Source organism: Dromaius novaehollandiae, chromosome 15 (genome assembly GCF_036370855.1).
Source record: "Dromaius novaehollandiae isolate bDroNov1 chromosome 15, bDroNov1.hap1, whole genome shotgun sequence".
NCBI classification, from domain to species: domain Eukaryota; kingdom Metazoa; phylum Chordata; class Aves; order Casuariiformes; family Dromaiidae; genus Dromaius; species Dromaius novaehollandiae.
This window is the reverse complement of record NC_088112.1, coordinates 20,057,344-20,082,833: the sequence shown is the minus strand read 5'-3', so window position 1 is coordinate 20,082,833 and position 25,490 is coordinate 20,057,344. Positions and strand designations below refer to the sequence as shown.

Below are 25,490 nucleotides of genomic sequence, written 5' to 3'. Positions count from 1 at the left end.
TCTGTCTTTAGTGCGAATTACGCTTTTCGGTCAGCCGGGAGCCCACCTGGCTGCTGATGAAGCTGCTGGATGCAAGTCCGAGCCAAGACTCCAAGCGAAAATACTCCAGGATTTTGCGGAGGAGGTTCAGACCCAGATGCCGGCGTTGCTGCTCTTCAACAGCTGGTGGGAAAACCGGAGCCGGGTGCGACGCGGCCCGGGAGATGTGCGATCTGGGGCCGGGCTCGTCCCCCTGTTACGCACGGCGGACGGTTCTCGGTGGAGCCCAGCTCTGGAGCAAAGCAGAGCAGAAGCGGAGCACAGCTCAGCTGCTGTGTCCAGGCCGCCCGAGACCTGAAACAGAAAGTGAACAGGAGCGGCGTAGCTAAACTGAAAGTACGGGGGAATTTTGGAGGCAGCGTGTAATTACTCACGCTGGCGTTCGGCCAGAGCACACAGGCTCACAGACCGTCTTCTGCAAGGTGCAGCGGGAACTCGATAAGTTCCTGCATCTTCTCTGCTGCTGCTGGGGCTCCGTGTCCGGCTGGATTCGGCTCCGAGTGAAGCCCCGAGACGAGTGTGGCGAGCGCGGGCCGTCCCTAGGGCTTGGCACGGCATCGCCTGCCGCTGCACGGCGGGTCCGGCACGGGCAGCGGCGCAGAGCGATGCTTAGGAGGCCTCGCTGGTCAGCGCTGATTGATGGATTTCCTCTTGGACAGCATCTTCCAAACTCTTCCACAGCCGACACCATTTCTGATCTTGCCCGTAAGCCCCCTTTGGCACGTCCGTCCCGCTCTCCAGATCCACTTCTGAGTCTGGGCTCAGGATCCTTCATTTGGGAAGCGCTGCAGGATTTGGGAAGTCCTGGGGCGTTTCTTGCAGGAGCGCTGACGGATTTCAGACACGGACCAGGTGCAGCAAGGACTTGGAAGTTTAAAACATGAGACGTACCCCCGTGAAACTTCCTTCACATGAAACACTGAAATGCTTCATGTGAAGTTACTGTTTCGCGGGAAGTACTGAATACCGCCTTCTTCATTACCGCCGTCAGCGTGGGGGAGTCTTTCAGAGAATGGAAACTATGGGAAGGTGGCACGGAAAGCGCAATAAACCTATTTTTAGGTGTTGAAAACCCCACGGGTCGTCCGCCCCAGACAGTTTGAGGAAGCAGCCCAGCCTTGTCAAGTAGTAACTCGGGCTCCGGGTTCGCAGATGGCTCATATCTCTCTGAAGAGCTGGCCCAGCCTTTCCCGTGCTCCACCAGCTCCGAGGACGTGGGCAGTGCCAGTGCACCGCGACGTTTGGGGGGAGCCGCTGCCGCAGGGACAGGCTGGGGGGGGAGCAGTGACTGGCAGTGATTTGCGGGGACAGTGATTTGCAGTGATTTGCAGGGACACGCTGGGGGGGAGCAGTGATTTGCAGTGATTTGCAGGGACAGGCTGGGGGGGGAGCAGTGACTTGCACCCAGGGATAACCTTGGAGCTCCCTGGCCCTCCGCGTTTCTCCGCAGGTGGGCTGGAGCCGGTGCCCCCCCTCTGCGCGCCCTGGCACAGTGTGAGCAGCGGATAAAAAATCAAAGGCGTTAGTGTTACCTAGTCGTTAGCCAGGTCAGGGGGTGACATTTATTATGAAAGACTCTGCGAGGAGGGATTAGCTCTACGCGCTCGAAGCCGTGCAGCACAAGGCATCTGGAAAAACAAGCTTCTTAGCATGGAAAAGTACTGAGCTGTTGGTAAACACCCGCGCTGGAGGCTGCTGCCAGGGAGCGCGATTACATTTATCTGTGCCTGTCGCAGGGCTCTGCCCGGGCTCTTCTCCGACACGTCCCCGGCACCAGGCCTCCGGTCCTCGTTCCGCAGCACCCTTGCACGGGGACGTCCTTTGCAAGGGCGATGGTCACCCCCCCGTGCCGCCACGAGCTTGATCCCGCCCCGGACCCCAGGGGTGTTGGGGACACGGGGACGGCAGAGCTGCCTGCTGCCCCTGCAGCCGGCTCCTTCGAAGCCGCAGGGTCCTGCTCGGTCTCGGCTCTCCTCGTGGAGAAGCTGCTCGTCTCGCTGGACATCCCTGTCACCCTTCCCTTGATCGTTTTTAGTTCAACCCTGTCTTTTTTGAGAGGAGGAAACCACGAATTCACACGATTTACAGTATTTTCTGCTTTCCTTGCTCAGACATCCGTGTTTGGAAGGATGTCTTTATATCCTTTTATAGTGCTTTGACCCTCTTTGCTGCTCCTTTTAGTTTCCTTTCAACCAACACCTGCATCTTTATATTGTTTCCCTTTTACAAAGTAATTATTACGGCATTGGATCAGTACTGCAGGTACCTAATGGTGCAATGCCATGTGCATTTAGCCCCTGGGCTCTCCATGCTTTAAGGAAGGCTTTGAGAGACCCTATGGCCAAAGGCGACTCTTTTCGAAGCGATGAGAACGTTTTGCTTTTCGACACGTGCTTGATTTCAAACGACAGGCTTCATTTCTGCTGCGTTTTGTAGCCGTGCTTTGCAGCGCGGAGCGCTTCGGAGAGGTTTGTTTCGCTAAAGCTTTGAGGGGTAGAAACGCTCCTGCCCGGCCGCCGGTTTCACGTGAGCGGGAAGTGGCCGGCGGAGGAGGTAGGTTCGGTGCGAGGACTGATGCACGAGGAGCTCGGGGCTCCGGCCGGGACAGAACTGGCTCCTGCCTCGCGGCACCCGGCTGCGTCCCAAAGGCAGGAGATCGCAGACAGCCCTTTTGAGGGGAAATCGCTTGTTTTCTGGTGCGCGACTTTCCCTCGCCGCCGCTGGGTCCTCGGTTCATCAGCGCCCAATTTATCCTTTATTTAGCTTTCATAAATAATTCAGAAGAGTTGGAGGAGAATAATTGAGTCTTTTCCCAACCCTAATCCCAGACAATTCAAAACAAAGTGGCAGTTAGATCACAATTTGGGCATATTAGCCGTTGGTAGGCTTCCAGGCGGCAGCTCTGCTCTCCTTCCCAATCCCCGCGGCATCGGGGCGCTCCCGGAAAAACTGGGCAGGGGCCAGGGCCGAGCCGCGAGCAGTCCCACCCCGTCATTGCAACAGCACTGGGAGAAAATACTTGGTTTTTGCTAAGATCTGGTGTGTTAAACCTCGCGGGTCGGGCGAGTGGTACGCCAGTTTGGGCTAACTGGTTTGCTGTCCCTGCAGCTCAGCCGGGCGTTGGCACCTTCCCTCCTTGGGGAGGAAGGTCGAGGACCCGTAAAAGCTGCTGCTGGAGGTTTGGAAGCTTCTTGAGGGCTGGTTTGGGGAGCTGCAGACGTTTTGGTTTCTCTTCCCTCTCCTGGGACCTTGGTGCCCGGCACCTTTGGGATCCATCCTGCGTAGCCTCGCCTGGGCGAGGGATCCCAAAGTTGTGTTTTCTATAACAGCGTTGCAAAGCGAGCGGTGTAAAAAGGCTGTGATATTGGTAGCGGTGGCTGGAGGAGGCCGGTTTCAGGTACGCTTCAGAGAGGTCCCAAGGTTGCGTATGTATTTGTGTTTAACTCTAATTGGGTTATCAGCTGAGACTGAGGATTAAATGAGCTGACCTAAATCCTGGTCTCGGTGGTCTTAGTTACACGTCTAGTTTCTTGCACGCTAGCTGGCTTGGTTTCCAAAACACTCTCCGTGGCGCTTTATTTTTGTGTTGAAACTGTAAAACCCAATCGTATTGTTTGTTGTAGTTCTTGCAGAGCAATACTCATTTTGAGAGTAGACACCGCGAGCAGATTAAAGAGCAGCCGAAGAAGACACCTGACCCGTCGCAGCTCTGCAGACGGGGCCGCAGAAGCGTTTGGGCAGAGTGGTGGGAGCAGACAGCGTCCAAGTGCCGCTGCTGGCATCGCACGGCATTACTTCAGCTGGTAGCAGATGGTGGAGAGGAGAAGTCATCCATTTCCATTTACGATTTATTTTTATTCTGCAAGAGGCAGGATTGCTCGAGTCGTTGCTGTCAGGCAATCCTCTGGAAGGGAAACCTTATTTACCGTGGCGGATTTTTTTGGAATGGTTTTTTCATCGCGGTGTATTCAGGGAAGACTCTGCAGGGCCAGAAGCGAAATGGAGAACGGGCAGATCTGCCGTCCGGGGGCTGGCGGGTTTTCGCGGAGGGGGGTTCAGTGGGTCCTTGAGACCTCCGTGGCTCCGGCCGTGTAAGCAGGGCTGTGCATCACCATCTAACCTGACACTTTCCTAATCACTAAACAAGCTGTTTTCTCCAAGGCTCTGAACTGTGTCTTTTCCCACCATTCCCGGTGCTCGCTGCAGGCTGTTCCCACCATCTCTGTTGGAGCAGAAACGGGGTGTTTTCTGCTTTCAGCTATTCCTGCAGAAATGCAGAAGCTGGTACCTCGGGAGCAGCTCAGCCCCTGTCCAGCACTGCGGCTACCTTTATTAAAGGCGATTTTTAGGGGAAATTTAAAAAAAACCTGGTGGCCACCGGCGTGCTGCAGAGCAGCGTGGCAGGAAGGCGTCCTCCAACGGTGGCACCTGGGGACCTTCGTGGACCTGGGATAGCTGTATCAGATTGGAGAGGAGGTGGTTTTAAATATATCTGTTTGGTGGAAAAACTGATGGTGCGTGGCAGGAGCTGGCCTATTTTCACTTTTTCCCCCCGTTGCTCCGTGCGGGACCCCGTGTCGCGCCGTGACGGGCTCCTTGGGAGGCAGCGGGGAGCGGAGCGTCGCCCTGCCTGGGGATCGCGCCTCTGCCCAGCCCGTTGACTGCCCTTGGTTTCTCGGTGTAGGTCTTCCGTACCGACCTGATCACGGCCATGAAGATCCCCGACTCGTTCCAGCTGAGCCCGGATGAGTACTACATCCTCGCGGATCCCTGGCGGCAGGAGTGGGAGAAGGGCGTGCAGGTGCCCGCCAGCGCCGAGGCCATCCCGGAGCCCGTGGTGAGGTAAGCGAGGCCACGCCGTGCTTGTCCTCTCCCCCGGTCCTCGCACGGGCCGTGGTGCTACCTGGCAGGGCTTTGCCCATCTGTGGCTTTGAGAAGCCTCCGAGATAATTTGGGTTATGCGGCTGTCTAAACTTCAGTGTGGAGTAAAAGCAGCTGGCAGAGCGGGAGCTTGAGCTGGGTAGAAGCAAGCACCAAGCTGGGCTGAGGATGTGCATGCAAGGGGGGAGCCGGCGAGGTGGCCGGTGGCTGCGGTGGCCCGTGCTCCTGCGAGACGGTGCAAAGGATGAGTCCCACCGTAAGCAAGCAATGCATATGCTGGAGCGTAGCTGCCTCAGCAGCCAGAAACGCAGGTTTTGGAGGTCCAGCCTTGCCGCCGGCTCTGTGGCTGGGCACCCCTGCGAGCGCCGGCGGCTGCTTCCCGAGAAAGTCGCTCCTGCAAAACCGCCTCTGTCGGGTGGCGGAGAGCAGCCTGGCCGGCTCCGCGTTCGCTCGTGGCTGGGGAATTTGGAGAAGGCCCGATAAAACCAGAGGGAGGATTAGGAAAAGCAGCGTAGAAGCATGCGGTGCGTCAGCCCCTGGCGTGGGCGGTGGATGCACGTCTGCCGGGGAGGGCTGCGCCGGAGCTGGGGCTTCACGGTGGGGCTGCAGGAGTCGGCCTCTTCGTTAAAAACGTCCGTCTTTCCGCCGTGAGCCGCTCCTAGGTGTGGGAAATGGGGCGGGAATGCAGAGGTTTGGGGGCTGGAGGAAGAGCAGTCCAGCAAGCATCCTCCAAAGCGGCTAACAGCCCCCGAACCCAGCAGAGGGAAGGTCTATCGGTGCAGTCCCGTGTCTCATCGGCTATTTTAAAACAGGGAACAGGGTTTAAAATAGCCGGCTGAGCAGCTGCTGGGGCGGCAGAGAAACGTGGGTGAGCCGTGGCGGGGCGCGGGGCCAGGCGCTGGGGCTGCCTCCCGGCTCTGCCTTCGCCGCCGGCGCTGCTCCTGCCCGCGCGGCCCTGGCCCACCTGCCTCTGGGTTGCTGTGTTTGAGCGACTATTTGCCCATCATGTGACACCTCTTCTTATGCATTGCATTTTTTTTTTCCCCTCCGTTTTTCTTCCCCTGGGTCGTTTCCAGCCGGGAAGCACTGGCTTGGCCCGGTGGTGCCCGCTCAGCGCCGGCCCGTGCCGCGGTTTCTGCACGTGCTGGCCCAGGGGTGCCGCGAGGTCCCACAGGCCATTCCTGGCACCCATCCGCCTCCGAGCCCTCGTGCACGGGGAGCCTGGGTGGGCTCCACCATCCCCATCCCCATCCTCATGCTCCGGCCTCTTCCCACCCTCCTGGATGTCTTTAGGGCTGCTGTTGCACCTCCTCTTGGTCTTCTCTTCTCCGGACTGAGCAAACCCATTTATCTGAGCTTTCTGTGGGCTTTCGTGGACATGGCTTACTTGCGTGTGTTGGTATTCTTCTCCGAGTTCTGCATTTTAAAGGCAGACAGTTGTCGCCTTCCAGTCTTCTGGGTCTGGTCCATCTTCCGTGGCTCCTCAAAGGTGGTTGTTGGTGGCTCTGGCGGTTTCGGCAGTTCCTAGTGTGCCGCCGGCTGAACTCCTGCATCCTCCCTCTGACTTGAGAGCAGTCCCAGCTCGCTGCTGCCGGCGTTTGCAGCCCTCCCGTCGCCCCGACCCCCTCGGGGCTGGCCAGGAACAGCAAGCAACGCCCCGGCACCCTCGCCATCACCTCCTGCTTGCTTCCCTTTGCCTGGTGCGTCGGCTCCTTTCCTGATACTGCTCTCGCACTCTCTCTTTCTCTTTTTTTTCTTTTTTGGACTCATATATTTTTCTGAATATTTCTCATTATGTGCTTCGTTAGCAGTATCTGTTTTATCCCTATACATCCCGTTTGTGATGTGGCTGATACACGTCCTTGGTAATTCAACCTCGTTCCCACTCCTTGCATGATTCCTTCCTGCATTTTGGAATAGTAAAATACGTATTGCCTTGGCCGAAGGTTACTGCCGCTGTTGTTCCTGCACAGTTTCTGCGTTGGTCCCGTTGGGATCTTACCGGTTCCCCAAGTTCACCACAGCCTGTTTGGTGAAACCCTCTGCCCTTGCTGAGCGTCGTGAACCTCCGTGCTCCGCACCGGCATGTTCTTAGTCAGTTTTCCCTTGCTGAGCAGAACCAAGTCATAAAGTCTTTCCTCCTATTAGTTTTTTGACATGTTCTTTAGCAGAAAAAAAAAGAAAAAACGTCTGAAGCACTTGCAAGCAGGCTGGTTCCTGCCGTATCGCCTTTGCAGCAGATACCTAGGCACTGCAAGTCCCCGAATGCCATGGTGACCTGTGTCTGGGTGCCTCTGCCCGCTGAGCGTCCGCTCCTGGTGACGCTTGGCAGCAAACCCGGCCTCGCACCACCCTTCTGCCGTGTCACTGCTGTCCCAGGATGTGCTCCGTCTCCCGCTGTGTGCTGGCCATGAAGTAGGCGTGTATATATTGCTCATACGCAGCGCTATACCCTCCTGCCTGTCCCTATGGACACAACTGCCCTGCCGTGCATCTCTGCAGTCCTCCGAGCCGCTCTGCCGCTCGTGGCTTGGCCACCAAAGTCCCGATTCTTGTCCCATACCCGGGTACATGTCACTTCTCCCGCGTGTTCCCTGTGCTCAGGGTCTCCGCGCCCCATCGTGGGAATCTCTGTCCGGCAGCTCTGGCTCGTCGCTGCCCCTCTGCCGCCAAGCCCAAGCTTGAGGACTTTGTCCCCAAACGGAGGCCTCTCCGCACGCGCGGAAGAGGAGCGAAGCAGAGATGCCTTTGCCCACTGCCGGGATCGGCGCCCGCCCGGGAGCAGCGTTGGTGCCACCATATATATATACATACCTATATGTGTGTGCATATATATATACATATAAAAAAATAATGCACCTTATTGCAAAGGTGTGAAGTTGTGGTGCAGGGGTGTGCGTGGCCCATAGGTTTCGGGCCGCGGGGGACGGATGCCCCGCGTTAATTCGTGCTGGTGTCATCGCTCCTGACAGCTATTTCTGTGCCAGATTCCTGGAGGGAGGCGAGGAGGGAGAAACCACGTGGCAATCTGGGAGCTGGCGAGCGAGGCAAGCAGGAACGGGGAGTATATTTAGCCCGGGGAACGCGGGTGCCTGGGCTGGGGAGCTGGGGGTGGGCAAGCAGCAAGCGGGAGGGCGCGGGAGTCCCTGCCCGCTCCGGGACCGCGTCGCGCTGCTCCTCTCATCCCGCGGCTGGGCTCTTGGAAACGAGCTCTTCCTCCTTGCATGTTGCCTCTGGGTTTTGCGGATCCAAAGCTGAAAATGGGATTTCGAAACGTTTTATTTTCTGGAGCTCTCAAATGTCAAAGCTGTGGGTGAGGCAGCGGGAAGGAGCTTTATTTTAAGGAATGCTTTCCCCAGAAAGCAGCCGCCTGGAAGCGGCTTAGCTGGGAGCCACCTTAAACCCGCGGTCCTTTGTAGGCTAGCATGAATTGCAGTGCCGCTGCGCAGACGGCGCTGGGGGCAGAGGAGCATCTCTCGGCTCGTGTCACCTGGCTGGGACCTCGCATCCTCGCCTGCCTTGGCCGGGCGCCTGGGTGCTGTCGGGGCCGCCCGGGCAGCTGAATGAGAGCGGGGAAATGAGCAGCTAAAGCGAGTTTCCCCTGCGATGGGAACTGGCCTGGCGGGGTGTCGCGCGTTGCTGAGACACCTCAGCATCTCCTGCTCCGGCAGATCCAGGTAGTGGTGACAGTGCAACATGTTTCTGTTGGAGCCCGTTGCTGGAGGGTCTCCACAGGCTTCACGGGAGCACAAGTCAGCCTTGCAGCCCCTGCATGAGCCGCTCACCGTACCAGCCATCTCGCCAACGGCTAAACTGAGGTGCGGAGCTTTTGGCCGAGAGCCGGGTGAGGACAAGCTGGCCTTGCTCCCGGGCTGCTGCCATCAGCCGATGCTCCGCAGAGGAGCTGGAGATGGGTTTGTCACGTCCTGGCTCCCCAGACCCAGGCCAGTGCCACCAGCCTGTGCTCCTCGGAGGTGCTGGAGATGGGTTTGTTGTGTCCCGGACCCCCTCCAGCGCCCGGGGCAGGCGGGGTACGCAGGCAGGCCCTGGGTGCGACCGTGGAGCATCTCCGCGTGGTCCGAGTGCGAGGATTGAGCAGGCAGAGTCAGGGAGCTGCCGCGGGCAGTTACAGGGTCCCGGGGCATCCGGGCAGGCCGTGGGTGCCGCAGCCTCAGCAGACGCTGGCCGCTCTCCCGCAGTCGTGCAGTGGCAGCGATAAGCTCTTCTGGTCCTTACCGCTGCTGGGGGTGACAGCAAAGCCACCGCGGTGCCAAATGCCACGTCCGTCGGCCGCATCCAGCGCGCGCCGTGGTCTGGGCTCGCTTGGCAGCGAGCGTAACCCATGCAGCGATGGCACCTACGTGTGCCCGTGAGCACCCGTAGGGGTTTTGGCTCTTTACCTGATGATTTGAGGACACCAGCGTGCCGTCCTCCCGGCCCCGGGAGCCCCGGGGCGGCTCGTGGCCTCGCGCGAAGGCGCTGGCGTGTGCCGTGCGCTCGCTCTCCCGCGTGCTTGCACGCAGCAGGACGCGAGGGAAGGCTCCCGCTCGCTGGCAGGGCTCCCAGCTCCGCTTGGCTTTGCGGATCTGCACTCGCGTCCTTGCTGTGGCCCTGTTTTAACAGAAAACAGAAAGTGCTGTGGCAACAGGGAGGCACAACCCCTGCGAGCATGAACTCGGCCGTGGCAGCGGCGTTGGCAGAAACGCTGTCGCGAGAACGACGGCGTGGGCACGGGACCGTCCTGCTCACCGCCACCGGGTCCCTGCTGACCCCTCCTGCGCGAGCTGCAGAGCCGGGTGCCGAGCTGCTCGCTGAGCTGCTGCTTGCTGCATCGGGCCGCTGTGATTTTTATTTTAAGTGTTTGCTAGCTCTCCCTGGGGATGGCTGTGGTTTATACTGGATGGAGCGCGGCGGGAGCGGCGCCTTGCAGCAGCGAGCGCGGGGAGGACGGGCTCGGCGCCGCGGCAGGTGCAGAGCTCTTGCAAAACCCTCCTCTGTTCTCCATTAGTAGGTGGATACAAATAAAAGTGGAGCTGTTTGCATTACTGGAATAATTGTGGAAACATTATCTGGCCGGGATAATTAATTCCAGATGCTTTAATGTTGGTAGCTTGGCTTCAGCTGCATGGAGAAGCAACGGGGCTTTTGTCTTTATTTCAAGCGAACGTATGCTCGGGTGTCCCTGGCTTTCCTGGGAGCGCTTCCCAGGTGCATGTTACTTAATTAAGTGGGAACGAGCAAAATTTTAGCAACCTGCGTTCTCTGTTTGAAGAAGCCTCCGCGCTTGGAGCATCTCCCCGGCTTTCAGGTGCCTCCACACTTGGAGCATCTCCCTGGCTTTTCCAGCCATCGCTTGTGAATCGGTCCCTCCGTAGGGGATTATGTCCTTCCGAAGGCCGGGACGGACCTGCGCCGGTACGGGCTGCTCCTAGAGGAGGCTTTAGGCGAGGGGATGGGGGGGGAATGGTGCTTTTCCAAATTGCACCCGTTAATTGCAATCTGGGGATGCAGCAGTAGAAGCTGCCGGATGGGAACGTGCGGCCCCGGGGTCCCTGCCGCTTTTCTGCGCAAAACGGCCCGGCAACGCCGAGGAGAACCGCGATGCACCCAGCATGCGGGGATGCTCCCGTGCTGTTGGAGAGCACGAGCCCGGGGCTTTGCCCTGCGTCTCGGGTCGCCGGTGCCGGCGGCTGCCGTGCCGCTGCAGGGCTGTGCAGAGCATCTCCACTGGAGGAGGAGGAGGATGGTGAAGTGCACCATCCCTGCTTTTAGGCTATTTGGGCAGCTAGTCTGCTTAACTCGTCTGCATTTTTAAAATCAGGCCAGTTAATTTAAAATCTGCCTGATTACATATCTTCTTGGCTTTCTTTCTTCTCTGCACTGAGCCTTAGGGGTATGATTTTTGCCTCGTGGTTTTTACAGACTTTAATAGAAGCCTTGTAAGTGGAATAAGGAGGCCTAACGCTGGTCAGAAGTTTGGGCCTGGGTATGCGAAGGGTTGGGAAGTTTGGTTTGGGGGTGCTGCAGCTATCATTGCTGCTACCCTTTTGCCAGCATCTGTGGTTTCTGCCGTTTTCCCCTGTGTCGTCGGCCTCTTTTTCTGATATCTTAAATCCTGCTCGCTATAGAGTAGCAATAACGTCTATAAAACCTATTAGCTTAACTTCATAAGAAGATTGGGCATCTGGTCCGAATGGCCTGCTAAACACTATTTTAATAAACGGAAAATGGAAATCGTCCCTTTAAACTGCAGAACGCCTTTTGGAAGTCGGAGCGCGCCGCAGAGACGTCCCTCGTGCGGGCCTGGCACTCAGAGCGGTATCGGCGTCCGCCGAAGGCTGCTGGCAGGGTTATCTTTCCACTGACTTTCCTAAGCTGATTTATTTATGGACACTGGACAGGACCAATTTAGACTGGAATGTAGGTAAAGAAACGATGACTGGCTCAAGCCTTTGTTGTGCTAAAATTAAGTATTTGCAGAAGAGAAACGCTGTATGGGATTATTTATTATTTCTATCCAGTACATTAAAAGGGAGCATATAGGGAAAATGCCTTCTCCCTTTAGCCAAGTGAAGCGCTCAGTTTGCAGAGCTGATTAACCATGGGAATTTGCTGAGTGTTTTTTATTAACATATAATCTTTGCCGGGAATACGTGCAATCCTCGAGAGTCCTGGGGTCCACTTACTGCTCCTGAAGGGCCCTTGAGACCCGCTCTTACGCTAATGGCCTCAGGTTTGTTGTGCTTTTTAGGCTGATCGCAATTTTCAGCCCCTTGTTTAAATAAGCTGCTGATTGAGATGGACTTCTTTTAAATGCCGTGTCTCTATCGAGTTGGGTAAATAGAGGACTAAACACACCTGCAGGGTAATTGGGGTCCTTCAAGCCACTTGCAGGAGGAAGAAGACACTTGTAAGGAGGGCTCGGTTGGGAAGGAAGGTGGTTTAGATGGGAGCAGAGGAAACGGCCTGGGTGTCCTGGTCTCCCTCCTCAGTGCCCTTGCCCGGGGGGCCGGAGAGCCACTCCACCGTCGTTTCTCCGCTTGTTTTGGTGGAGCGGCTGCTTGTAAGCTGCAGACGTTGGTGGTGACACCTGAGCGGCAAAGCCCTCACCAGCAGCTATGATGGGAAAGACTTGGGGTCCCACCAGGAGGTCCCGGCTGGAAGAGCGTTCGGGGAAGCATCGCGGTGCTGTGTTGCACAGCAGGACCCGAGGTAGCAGCCATGCTTTCACCCCTCGTCTCGGGGGGGGGGGCTTCCCTTGTGGCCGCCCGCGCCCCGCGCTGACCCTTCCCGCCGAGGTTTCCTGCCCTGCCCGCGCCGGTCCGCCTCTCCCGCGGTGAGTCAGCCCTGTCCGTCGCCCAGCGGCTCCTTCCCACCTCTGGCATGAGCTCAGTGCTGTTTACGTGGAAAAAACCGTGTCGTTCTGTCTAGGCAGCGTGGAGCTGTGTGACCGGCCGTGCCGCACCGGCCCTCCCAGGGCTGCTGTAGATCGGAAGGAAATAGCTCGTCCCGGGGTTGTAGGTCTTCTGCACGCGGGCGCTCAGCGAAGGTGCTGAGATGCAGCAGATGCTGCTGAGATCCCTGCCCTGTCCTCCCTCGAGGACACCGCAGCCGGGACAGGTCCTTTCTTTCCAGCACCTCCTCTTTCCTGCAGGGCTGGGTTTGGTGGGGCTCTGCTGGGGACTCGGAGGAGGCGATGGCAGGTGGTGGCCATGGGGGTTTGGAGGTGGAGCAGTGCTCACGGACCTTTGGGGGCTCACCCGAGGAGCATTTCCCCGGGATGCGCTTTCCTGGAGCGAGAACGGTGCCGTCTGGGCGGTCAGAGGGCTGGTTGTGTCGGTCAGCAGCCAGGTGCGTCCTCCGCTCGCTCCTCCACCGGCTCTGGAGGCTTCCAGGAGCGTCGGACTCGCCCGTCGTCAGCATCGCAGGCAGCCTCTGGCGTCTCGCTCTGGGCTCCAGCTAGCCGGGCAGCGCCGGGAGGGCGTCGTGAGGTGGGAGCAGGGTCCCGCCAGTCACAGGGTCGTTACCAGAAGTTGCCCGTTGGTTGTGGACGACCGCTGATCCTCGGGGGAGGCAGCGGACCCTGCTCCCGAGGGTGCTGGGGAGCCGCTCTGTTCAGGTCCTTCTGCTCTGTTACTTTAATGCAAGCACACGGGCTTTCTATGCCAGTAAAACTTTAGGGTCCAGCCAGGAGGTTCCTGCTCGATTTTTATTTTTTGTAAAGATCTTTTTGACACGAAGAAAACCTTCATGTCACTCCAATTGGGCAATGATTTTCTTTAATGCACCTATATTTTACCTAGTCACTTTTAGGCCACAGCATTTGTTTCTGCAATGTTTTCATTTCCCGCTTTGGCATTGTTTATCCTCTGCCCACCTTCCCGTTTTGGTTCGTTTTAAGTACTGCTCTCTCCTGAGATGAGTCACCCAGGGCCTGTGACGTTTCCCGGTCCCGCCGAAGCAGCACGCTCGGTACTTTCTCTTCTCCTGCAAAAAGGAGGAAAATTTTCTAAGCAGGCCAATAGGAGCCTTCGACACAGATAAAAGGAAACAGGAAAACTGGTAATTGAGGTAATTAAGAGCTTGACTCCTGCTTTCTTTCTGGAGAAAAAAGAAAAATGCGTGCCGTGGCAGAGCGAGCCACGTTGGTACCGTGATCGGGGAGGTGCCGTGGGCTCTCCCCCAAGCCGAGAGAGACGCCAGGGCGCAGAGTGGCTGCTCCGCCGGCTCTGGCCGAGGGTGAGCAATGGGTATTTTGCCAATTTTTGGAAAACCATGTCCCTAAGCAAGTAGCTGTGCACGTCTGGGCGCTGAATCAGCCCCGTCTCCTCTGCACGCCTCTGCCCACGCTGCTCCGCTGTGGTGTCCCTTACGGCAGAGCAGTGACCCGGGGTCCTGCTGTCCCGAAACGCTTGTGGGGCACCTGCCCTGCCAGCGCCCCAGCCCCAGACAAGGACGAAAGGGCAGAAAGTAAGACTGGAGAGAAGAAAGGACTGATTCCTGTGTGTGCACGCCACATGAAGCTTTGCGCTTTCATGCCAGGCTAAAATAGAGGCTCTGGTGTCCTGCAGGTCCCAGGCCAGCCCCCGAGCCTCCCTGCTTGGCCATATTTCAAAGCATCACCTGTTGCAGCTGGCTGGTCGGTAAGCAAGTTATATAACTAGGATTAATAAAGGCTTGCGGCCGAGCGTGCAGCGTGGTTCCCTCTATCTGCTCGGGCATCTCTTTCCAGCAAACCTCCATTGCAGCTGCAGGACTTTTTCTCAACAGCTTTGAGCTTTCTCCTGTAGGACCGCTGTGCCGAGCTCGCCTAGCGACTTGCCAGGGACCCGATGCTTTGTGTGGCTCCCCAGGACCCGGGTTCAGGGCAAGGAGAGTTTCAGCTCCTCTTGGACCGAGGCACGTTGCACCAGCGACTCCTCTGCGTTTTCGGGGCTGGGAGCTCTGTAGATTGAAGTCCTGCAGCTTGGTAGGAGCATGTTTGGTGTCTGTGTTACTACTGCTGTCTGCATTAAATACAGGTTTTGCTGGATCCGTGAGCCTTGTCCTAGATCACAGCGAGCTCTCTGGGAAACCTGGAGGCTCTCTGGCAGCTGGTGTTTTCACAGGGGTTTTTCAGGCCCCGCACTGGGATTTGTAGGGATGTCTGTAGGGTCGTCAGGCATGTCTGTCTTTACAGTTCATTGATGGGGAGACTAAAGGCGAAGGAGGCTGATGGGTTTCCTGAAGATCACGCAGCAAGTCACTGGCAAAGCTGCAAAAAGCCTTTCTCGATGTTTTCCTCTCCAAGCAATTGAATTATTGCCACTCCAGCTGGCGGCTCTGGAAGTCGCTGTAGCGGCCGTGGCTGCGGGCAGGACAGCAAACAGGCCGCGCGGCCGGGTCTGGGGAAGCTCCAGGGTTCGTCTTGCTGCTCCACCATGGAGCACCTCGAGGCGGAGACCGGGGGACGGCTGCACGTGCGAGCGTCGCGCACGCGGCCGTCGGGTCAAGACGCGCAGGGGAGCTGACAGCAGCGCCTGTTCCTTTCCCGTGCAGGAGGTCTGTAGCGGAGGAGGCGGCCCGTCTTCCCTTCCCCGTGGCTCCCGTTGCGGAGCCTTCCAGACGGAGCTCGGCGCCGAGCGTGCCGGGGTGCTGCCGTGCCGGGGCAGCCTGCCCGTGGCCTGCGCTGCGGTGGCTCGTGGCCTGGCCGGGGAAACAGGGGGTCCTGCCGAGCGCAGGCCCACGGGGATGGGTTAGTCCGCCTGGAAAAGCATCCGTGTGTTTTTAGGGAGAATGGGATGCAGCATTAAAGCCAGCGTGCGGCAGCGATGCCGGTTTTCTTTCCGGAGCGATTAGCGTCATGGGACCAATTTGTAGACGAGAATAAACTGCAGCAGGCGGAGGTGGAGGCTGATGCTCCCGACTCCCCGACCAGTAAAAGCAAATTCCCCTGCTTCGTAGCAGCGTTCAGCTGAGCCTGCAGAGAAGCCCGGGAGCTAAAGAAAGCGGTTAGTGGCGTAGGCTGCTTCTGGAGTAGAAAGGACTACAACCTAGCCAGCATCTCGTGGAGCGTGGAGAAGTGGCCTGCAGCAGTTGCACCCGTGGAGAGGGGCAGGGGGGTGAGGGCGGGCTGGGGGCATGGTGGGACCTGTAGGACACCTGGGACCTGTAGGACACCTGGGCTCCCCGTCTCTAGTTGAGGAGAACGGCCGTCGCGTGACCTCCCGCAGCTTTGAGGCCATCTCGTGCTGCGCGCGCTTGGGCTTGCACAGAAAGCCACGGTGATGCCACCTCCTGGGCTCCGCGGTTGTGCCGTCCACCTCTGCGGGGGGATGCTGGTGGCCCCGACCAGCGCTACCGAGAGCTGCTGTCGTCATCGTGCCGCTGGGCCGTGCTCCGCTCTCGCATCTGGCGCGTTTTTCCGGGACGTCGTGGAGAGGACAAACTCTCAGCCCATGAAAAGCAGGCATTTATCAAAGTCAAATTTGGATGTTTTTCTGGTTTTACAGGTTTTTTTTGCTTTTAAGACATCAATGCTGTTCCCAAAAAAATAAGCCTGAGCCGTTTGTTTTGGTGCCGTGTCCTGTTTGCCCTGGCGCACAACAAACTTTCCTCCTTTCTCGCGTTCGGTGGCCGTCGTGCAGCCCGGATTACGGGCGGGGAGCAGTAATTTCCCCCCGTGGAAGGAGCCTCTGGCTTTTCAGACCCTCTCCTGGCCGTGGGCTGGGCGCGATCGAGTTGCTACCCTGGAGGCTCTTTGCTCCTTTTTGAGGAACTAGATACTGCTGGTTTCGTAGCGCTTTGGGAGCTGCCTCCTCTACCCCCTGCTTCTCCGCTCGGTTGGAGGAGGAGGAGGATCCAGCGGGTGCCCTTGGGTGCTGCTGCGCTGCTTGGGCACCTCCACGCGCTGAGCCGGGTGAGCGGCCACCCGCAGCGGCAAGGATCCCGGGCTTGCTGGATAACCCAGGAGGTTTGGCGTGCTGCCGTAGGGAGCCAGTGTCACCAGAGTCCCCTGCGATGTCCCATGTGCCTCCTGATGGCCTGTAGCGAGTGTTTCGGGAGCTGCGATGGCTCAACAGGAGCCGGGGCCAGGCGGCACTAGCTTTTGCTGTGAAGGAACGCGGTGTCCCCGGCGTAGCTGCAAGGTTAGTCATTCCAACACCGAGATTTTCCACGAGATTAGGGACAAGGCGAGTGGGAGACCGGCCTGCGCCGGCTGGTTCCCAGCACGGATGCGGGGATGGAGCGCCGCTTCCATCAGGCGCGTTCCTCCCTCCCGGTGTAGGTCTCGGTGATGTTGTATCAGCCAGCGCTGGTGGTGTAGCGTCTTGCATCAGTGCTGAGCTGAGGCAGCCAGAGCTGTGCAACGTCTCTGTGAAGGCAAAGAATTAGTCTTTTTTGGTGTTTCATGTGTGTAAGAATGATTTATGAGGTTTTAATGAGTTAACTGTGATAATGAGGGTGTCCAGCTTTTCACAGATGGTTTGAGAAACCAGAAGAGGGAAATGACAGCCACGGGTATACTCGGTGTTTTCTGAAAATCAGGCTGTTTTAACGCATCCCAAATCGAACCACTGAATAGGGTATCCGGAACCAGCAGCCTCTGTGAAAATGTTTGTCCAGGTGTCCAAGCTCTGATTCTCCAAGCGTCTGAGGCGCTACGGACCGTGTTGAGCCCATGAAAGCCCTTTGATCTTGCTGAGCCAGCTGGCTGTGTTTTTGCAAACCGTAACTCTTTCTCAGCCTTTCCTTCTGTTCTTCCAGGATCATGCCCCAGCTGGAGCACTCGCCTTCGCAGCTTTCGCCGAGCAGCCCGCCTGTCTGTGAGATTTCGGAAGCGACTAGGACGTACTTGCAGGGCGTGAGCCGCTATGACCTGGATGAGCTTGATGCTTGCTGGTTGGAACTCGTTAATATGGAGCTCAAGGAGATGGGTAAGTCTTGCTGAGATGTCTCTGCTTGCCTGGGGTGCGTGTTGAGTGGGCATTAGGTGATGATGTGGAACCAAAGTTGAAAGGCCACAGCGCAGGATCTGAGTGCGTCTCGGTGCCTCTCGCTCACTCGGGGGCTTGGGGACCCGGTGCAAGAAGAGCGGGGCAAACCAGATGACTGCAGCAGTAGTGCAGTTTCCCCCATGGAGCAGGAATCTGGTTTGCAGAAGACCTGATGGACTCCAGAGCACTCGTCACCGTGCTCCGACAGCAGGACCAGCCTCATCTCCGGTCCTGCTCCCTGGAGCATCTGTGCCGCGGGAGGAGATGTCTGGTCAGGATGGGCACAGTGACCCTGGCTCCTCTTCCCCTGCCTGGGCAGATCTGAGAGCTCACAGATGTCGCCAGCTGGACAGATGGAGTCCGAGGAAAGAGGATTTCCTAGTCAAAATGTCTGATTCTCAGGAATGCTGATCCTGGGCTGTCTCTCCTTCTAGGTCGTCTTTAAATATCACAGCGTGATGTTGCCTGCGTTGCTGCTCTGTTGTATCAGCACACGTTTTTCAAATCCTTTAGTGCATTTCTGTTAAGTGCAAGTTAGTGGACTGGGAATTTGCCTGTTGGTGCTGTTGCTCGGCATGGTCTGCTGGGCAGGTTTGCTGGCGGCAAAGCTCGGGTCTGTAGTCCTGCCAGGCTCCGGAGGGATTTTCCACCCCCTGTTGGGTGCGGGTTGCTGTGGTGCGATGATTATTAAGATTTCATGCTGTATTTTGTAGTCTCCACAAATCCAAAGCAATGGCAAGGCTGGGGCTGGAGAGCCTCCCAAGGCCGAGGCTGCGGGGTCCCTTTGCAGCCGTCGGCCCCCCCATAAACGCGCGGCGAAACCTAACGCGGTTGCTGCAAACGCTGCTGGAGTCGATGCAGCTGCGGGCGTCCGGTCCCGGGTGTCCCCTAGACCGAAGCCGGGCGGTCAGAGCGGTTCCTGTGTGCCCACCACGGCTTCTCCCGCCGGAGCCGGAGGGCTTGCCGCGGTCTCCAGGGAGAAGTGATGCAAATCAGCGCAGAAGCGGTTAAAATAATAAGTTGTTGTTTTGCCATTTGCATAAACCCCTTGCAGTAATTGCGGTGCTTTGCAGCACCGTCCCGGGCTTTGCTGCGGGCTGGGGGACGCGCTTTCATCAGCGGTGCTCCAGGACAGCGCTGTCGGCGCGGAGCGTTACCGGAGAGAGACGGGGATTATAAAGTGCCTTCTAAAACATTTTGTCATCATCTTAAATTTGAGCAATAATTGATGTCGGTGGGTGGCAGAAAGGGTGATAATTGGTTCCTGTAAATCTTTAAGTGCATTAGCAGGCTGTGTTTGTAACAGAATATCTCGAAGTTTCGCTGCGTATGTTCGGCTCATGTGCAGATTGCATGTTGCTGTTTATTTTATCGGTCGTGCTTTACGTTACGGGTCCGTTTATAAATAATGAAGGATGAATGTACGATTGCTGCATCTTCCAGGCGTGTTGCAGGCCTGGGCCGTTTGGGTTAGGGATGCTCAGAATTGGGTTACGGATGCTCAGGAAGGATTTCTGTATTCCTGCAGGTAACTGGTTACCGGTAGCTGTTGAGCTGGTGGCCTCCAGAATGACCTGTAGCGATCGATTAGCTTTTATCCGTCGTCACCCGGCCTCCGCAAAGGGTGCGGAGAGACGTGAGCTGGGACTTTGCAGACCAGGAGGGGAGGAAGGGGCAGGAGGAACCCGAGCGAATGGCTCCGACGCGGCTCGTCCGAGGGATCCCAAGAGCCGGAGTCTGAGCTGGAGTTGAACCCCCGGCAGGGACCTTATGGCCTTGCGCTCTGCGGTACTCGGAGACGATAGCAGACGCGTCTACATCTTCTCCCAAGTGCTTTTTATTTCCAAAAAGGAAGGAGTGGTAATTTTGTTTGTTTGTGTGTATTTTTACTGGAAAATAGATCCTGAGGTTTATGGCTTGTGCACCAGCTAATGGCACAGCCTGCAGTCCCCGTGATGGTTTGTTCATGAGCTGTTTTATCTCCAGATACACTCCGCAGGGTAAAAGGATTTATTGTTTCAGTAAATTGATTTTAGTGGAGCACAGTTTAGTCAGAAATAGTCTCCGTTTTGTGGAAGGTGGCTCTCCAGCTATTTTTTTTTCCTCCCAGCGCAGCAAGTAGGCTCAAACCGGAGTAAGGAATAGCTGAGAATTCATTTAGCAGAGGAATATTGCTCCTTCATGCCACATAAATTACGGTATTGCAAAAATAATTATAATGGAGAGTGGTGTCGTGTGAAGAAACATGTCTGATGGCTGTTGCAAAGCGGACGCTCTGGGTTCAGAGCCAGCCTAGCGACACCAGCTCCTGCACAAGCCGCGTGGCTTTGGTGTTTCCAGGTGGGCACGGATGGGCGGATCGAGCCTGTCTTCCCCATCCGTGTACTGGCTCGGGGCGAAAGCTGGCGTGCTCGCGGCGTTCCCAGCTCTCGGGAGCGTTGCTTCCCAGGGAAGAGCGGATGCAGGGCATCATCTCCGCGGCTGTGCGGGGGATACGGTGGCAGCACCCCGAGGTGCTGTCCAGGAGGCTCCTCTGCCGCTGTGGCCCGGGTGCTGCCTTCTGCTGGGTCCGTCTCCACGGGATGACTTGTCCCTCATCGCTTCCGACGAGGCACCTGATGCCCAGGGGTGGGTGAAGCCTGGAAGACCCACGGGTCCGTGGAGGTGCCAAGCCACGTCCAAAAGTTCTGGTTGCTCCCGTGAGAGGTGCTGAACCTCGTCGGTCTGTGATGGGCCCAGGTGGACGTTCGGCAGGGATCCACGTCAAAACCAGCCGTCGCTGGCGTGCTCGCTGCTAAACTGCGTGGGAAGAGGAGATGGGCGGTCTTCTGCACGGCGTAGTGGGACACAGAGCCTTCTCCTCCTTCGTTGGTGTTCTGAGCATGAAGTCCATCCCCAGTGGTTATATTGGCATGAAGACGAACTTCTCGCTGTTGGCCATGTCCCTCCAGACAGACCCGCAGAGGAGCGTGCCGTGGTGCCAGCTCTGCTGCCTGTCCTCTGCGGGCACGCAGAAAAGCTGCGTTTCTCCAGCCGCTTTTCCAGTTTCATACAAGACCTTGGCATACCTTAACCCCGTACAAGTGTCTTTTCCGCGGTCCGCATTCAGAGTCCGTATGTCTGGGGATGTTCCTGGGCGCAGGGCTGTGAGCCGGGACTTAGTCCCGGGATTGATGCAGCTGGATTTGTTCAGTGTAGCCAAGATCAGCATCTGAGTCTTTGCACTTCGCTCCGCAGGGAAAATAGTGGTGTTACTCTTGCATTACAGCACAGGGAATGTTGTGGTTGAGCGTTTTTTTGTTTTCGCTATTTGGCCGGCCACGATCGATACGGATAGCCTTTTCCCAGCCAAAAAGATGACAATTTTATGAATGGCGTTTAATAGCAGTAACTTTATATGATGCAGAAGGAGATAAATGGAGCATAAATGGACAGAGAACTTCACCCCCAGGCCCCGTTGTTCAGCGCTTCGTAAGCGATTAATCGCTCCGTCCCCATCAATCGCGGGGGCTCCCGGTGTAACTCCCTCCGAACGGAGCGGGAGCAAGGCTGGCGGGGAAGGGTCTGTATTTCGGCGTCGGTGCTTTCTCCCAAGGGTCGAGCTGGCGGCGGCGGGGTATCGCTGGCCATGAAAAATTCACGGGCTGGCGCAGCAGGCGAGGAGCGCGCGGGAGCGGAGGCGGGGAGGAAGATCGGTTGCCGGTCCCAGGGGTTGCTTTCCACTTGCAGTGAAACGGGAACCGTGCGGGTGCCGGCGGGGTGCCGACCCCGGCGGCAGGTCGGGCTTAGGTTTCCTGCGGAAAGCCGCCCTCCTGCCTTTCCTTCGGCAAGGGCAGCTCCCGGGCAGCTCCCCGCCGGCGGGGGAGACGCTTGCTGCACGGCGGCCCGGACCCAGCGCTCAGCCCGGGACAGGGACTTCCAACCGTGGCTCAGGAGAAGCCCAGAGCGGAAAATTTCTCGTTTAATTATTAATTGCTTAATACTAATACTCCCTCCAGCCTTTTTTCCTTCTCTGTTTATAAATCCGACGTTGCCTCTTGTTGCCTTGTGGCAAGAAAGGAGGAAAACCTCGAGACGAGCAGTTTGCAGTTCCTCTCGCTGGCAGTGCCGGCGCTGCTCTCCTCGTTTTCCGAAATTGTGGTGGTCTCCTGCGATAAAGAAACCTGTTTTGCTCCAGCAGCACCGGTCGTGTTGCTGGCTGAGGGATGCACCACGCTCCCCTCCTGGGGTTGGCCTCGTGCTCCCGGTGCTCCCTTGGGATGAAGCTCTGGTGAAGCGTCTCTGCCGCGTGTTTTCACCAAGGACCCCAGCGCAGGCAGAGCAAAAAGCAACACGGTGGGCACGAGCCCGCCCTGGGCCTGACCTTTGGGCTGCTGTGAAGCCACGCAGGGAAAAAACACGTTTGTCCTCAGTCTCAGCCTTTGGCTTCAGTTTTCAGTTCCATTTAATTGGCCTTAAAAGGGTTGATTTTCACAGTCTCCGCAATTAAGGCATTGACTTTGCGTTGCCAAAGCGCGGCTGAGCCCTCGCTGCAGAACGCGTCTCTGCAGAACTTGTCTCCGCGACCGTTTAAACTGTCAGACCTAATTATCCGCCTTGGTTCAGCTCAATGGGTTTCTCTCCTCTCAGCCAGCAGCAATATTTTGCTGCTGTCTATGAAACATAAACTGCATCCCCGGCTGGAAGCAGCCGTTTCCTGAGTCACAGATCTCATCGACGCCGTGGATTTGCCTCCTAATTCTAAAATGTCCCCGCGGTGCAGCGCAGAGCGAAGGCGGGTCCGCGAGCGGGGCGGTGGGTCCCGGGTGGGCGCGAGGCGAGCGCCGTCCCCTCTCCCGTGCCTTGCAGAGAAGCCAGAGCTGGACGAGATGACCCTGGAGAGGGTGCTGGAGGAGCTGGAGACCACGTGCTACGAGAACATGAACATCGCCATCGAGACGGAGGAGGGCCTGGGCATCGAGTACGACGAGGACGTGGTGTGCGACGTGTGCCGCTCCCCGGAGGGCGAGGACGGCAACGAGATGGTCTTCTGCGACAAGTGCAACGTCTGCGTGCACCAGGTGAGCGGCGCTGGGCTGCTTGGCCCACGGGCGGGTGGTCCCTCTCGGGGGCAGAGGAGAAGACCCTCGCCTTTGGGTGTCCTACCCTTACACCTCCTCCTCTGCGGTTGCTCCGTTCCTGCTTTCCCCATCCCTGAATTACTGTAGACCAGTGTTTGAGCTTTTCTGATCGATTCCCAGCACTTCTTCAGTGGTCCTTGGATAGCAAATGATGTCTTTTTTTTGGACTTGATGTCGTTTCAGGCTTGCTTTTCGTGTTTTCCTTCCCGCAGCACAGAGCAGTATGCCAGCAGAGGTTGAACACTACTTCCCTAGGGTTTCCCGCGTTCTTGCTTTGCTCCCTCCTTCTTACTCTGTCATCCCTGTGACTTTTCCTGCCTCCTCTTCCATTAACGTACGTGGAATGTACGTTCTCACCCTTCTTCCCTGCCACGTTTCTCCGTATTGAGCTGCTGCCAAGGGATCTGCAGCATTGAGGAGAGACCAGTCCTGTGCGGGACCCTTGGTGCTGGGATGGGAAGGACGTTAGTCTGCAACCCCGCGCTAGCGAGCGGGACGGGCGGGCAGGTCTTTCCTCCCACCTCGTCCATGACAGTGGCCTTGTAGGGTTGCGTTGGTGGCATAAGGCCCTTCCATCTCCAGCGGCGTGGCCTCGCGTGCGGGGTTTCCGTCCCGCGGCGGGGCAGCGTGCCGCAATCCGCACCGGCCGCTCGGGCTGGGGAGGGCTGGAGCCAAGAGGCAGCCGCGCTCCGCTCCCCCCTGCATCCCAGTTTTCTGCCTTTTCTCCGGAGGGATCCGTTTGCTGCTCCTCCAGGCAGCTCCTCCATCAGCGCTTCCTGGGGGTGGGAGCCTCTGAGATATGTATAGTCGAGGCAGGTGGGTGTTTTGAACCGTTTCCATCGGTGAATCAGATCCCACAAAATACCAGGACGATCCAGGAGGGTTTTGACGGCTGGATTTGGAGGCCATTAAAAGAAACAGGAGCTTTTCCATCGCTTGCAGCGAGCGCAGAATCAGGTCTCAAGTGTGCGTTTGGGTTTAGCACGAGAACTGCCCATCTCCGACTTCCAGCCCCCCGGTCAGGTCCCAGAGCCACCGCGTTCCCGTTCCCTGCGGCGAGGCCGGGGCTGGGCATCCCGCAGCCCTGCTCGCCCGTCCCCGCGCTGCTGCAGCCGCCACCGGCACCGCGATGAAACCAGCCGCGCGGTGCTGCTCCGGCTGCCCTGGCCGGGGGTTTGTCCGCGTGTCCGTAGGTTTCTTCTCCAGTTCTTTAGGGTTCCTGGCTGCTTCTGAGTCATACTCACTCGTTTCTACCTTCGTTTTCACTTCCTCTTTAACCTAAACCATTTTTAACCAATGTGGCCATCTTTCTCAATCATGGCATTGTGGCTTTTCAGCCCCGATTTACCTAAGTGGTTTTCTCGGCGCAGCGTTTCGTCCTTCTCGGGCCGCGTGGGACGAGGCGCTGAAATGCGCGTCTCGCTGCCCGCTTGCTTCTTGCAGCTCGCAAAGCCTGTCGACAGGGCGTGAGGATGCATGGAAAAATTAGGAAGGGAGCAAGGACGTAAACTGGCTGCCGTGGTGGGGCTGCTTTAGCTCTGCTGGTTGCTATCGTGGTGCCCAGACGCCGCGGTGATGGGCAGCCGCGTTTGCAAGCGCAGGAGCGGGGCCAGGGCTGCGGCGGGACGGGGCTTTTCGGGGAAGCGTGGCCCGGGATTAACGCCGCCCCGCTCGTGTCCGCGCAGGCCTGCTACGGCATCCTGAAGGTCCCCATCGGGAGCTGGCTGTGCCGGACCTGCGCCCTGGGCGTCCAGCCGAAGTGTCTGCTGTGCCCCAAGAGAGGGGGGGCCCTCAAGCCCACCCGCAGCGGGACGAAGTGGGTCCACGTTAGCTGTGCCTTATGGATACCTGAAGTAAGGGGCCGCGCGGCCCGCTGGCCGGGTGAGGGGGGGCACGGCGCACCGGGGGGCACGGCCGGCAGTGGGGCTGGGCGCTGAGCCGGAGGAGTTCAGCTCCCGAGCCCCCCAGAGCCACCCAAACCCAAAATTAGGAGACGGGTGGATGCAGGAGAAAGATGGGGCTGTGCAGAGGGAAGGGCAGCACAGGGTCCTTGGCTGCTGCCCAGGGATGAAGGACGTTCACGGCACCTACCTGGGACGGGTAAAGCTCGTTTTATGCACCCAGCTGAGATGTTCAGCAGTGTCCGAATGACAAATTAATCCAGAGGACGCAGCACTGTTGTCCCCTAACACAAATTTTTCCTTCCATTTCATCCATATTTATTTCTGGGTTTGGGTTGGGGGTTGGGTTTTTTCAAATTACAAGTAACCCTGAAAAATAACCTACAAAAATTGCGCCCCTCGTTCTGGCTGCCGCAGACATCGCTTTATAGGAGATTGATGCCAGTAAGCGGTACTGACAGCGTGTCCTCTGCTTCGTGGCCAGGTTAGCATTGGATGTCCTGAAAAAATGGAACCCATAACGAAGATCTCCCACATCCCGGCGAGCAGATGGGCTCTGTCCTGCAGTCTCTGCAAGGAGTGCACTGGGACGTGTATCCAGGTAGGTGACCCGGCGCCGAGGACGCTCGGGCCTCCTCGGTTGCGCCTGTATTAGCCACCGGAGAGTCTCGAGTCCTCGGTGGACTCGATCTGGCCAAGGTTTCCTCCTGTTCTAAGTCCATGGCACAGAACAAACCTGCCGGCGGGGAGCACGAGCGCCAATCAGGCATCATCAGATGTTGTTGTCTGTAATTATTTAATGTACTGAGTGCTGAGAATCTCGATTAACTTTCTTTGCATAACACAGCGATGTTGCTGTAGTGACATTGTAATTACCGAGACCGAAAACGACCTTGGTTTGAAGTCGGGAACCTCCGACAGCAAGGCTCGGAGCAGCTGCCGGAGAGATGAGATCCCCACGGGGCTCAAAGCCCGAGGGTTTCACGCAGCAGTGCGGTTAGATGTGGAACCTCCCTGGTCTGGGGAAATCGAGACGCTCCGGGACTCGCTCGCCCTCGCTGGTCTCAGAGGCC

General features: G+C 57.7%; 1 protein-coding gene across 5 annotated transcripts in view; it reads left to right on the top strand.

Moving 5' to 3' along the window:
• Window positions 1-25,490, top strand: part of JADE2 (jade family PHD finger 2) — a 49,391-nt gene that overhangs the window by 5,738 nt on the left and 18,163 nt on the right. For all 5 annotated transcript variants that reach the window (XM_064521122.1, XM_064521125.1, XM_064521123.1 and 2 more), the window contains 5 exons: window positions 4,724-4,881; window positions 17,167-17,336; window positions 22,245-22,456; window positions 24,202-24,369; window positions 24,902-25,018. In XM_064521122.1, the coding sequence (XP_064377192.1) occupies window positions 4,724-4,881; window positions 17,167-17,336; window positions 22,245-22,456; window positions 24,202-24,369; window positions 24,902-25,018 (825 nt within the window). The remainder of the gene's footprint in view (window positions 1-4,723; window positions 4,882-17,166; window positions 17,337-22,244; window positions 22,457-24,201; window positions 24,370-24,901; window positions 25,019-25,490) is intronic.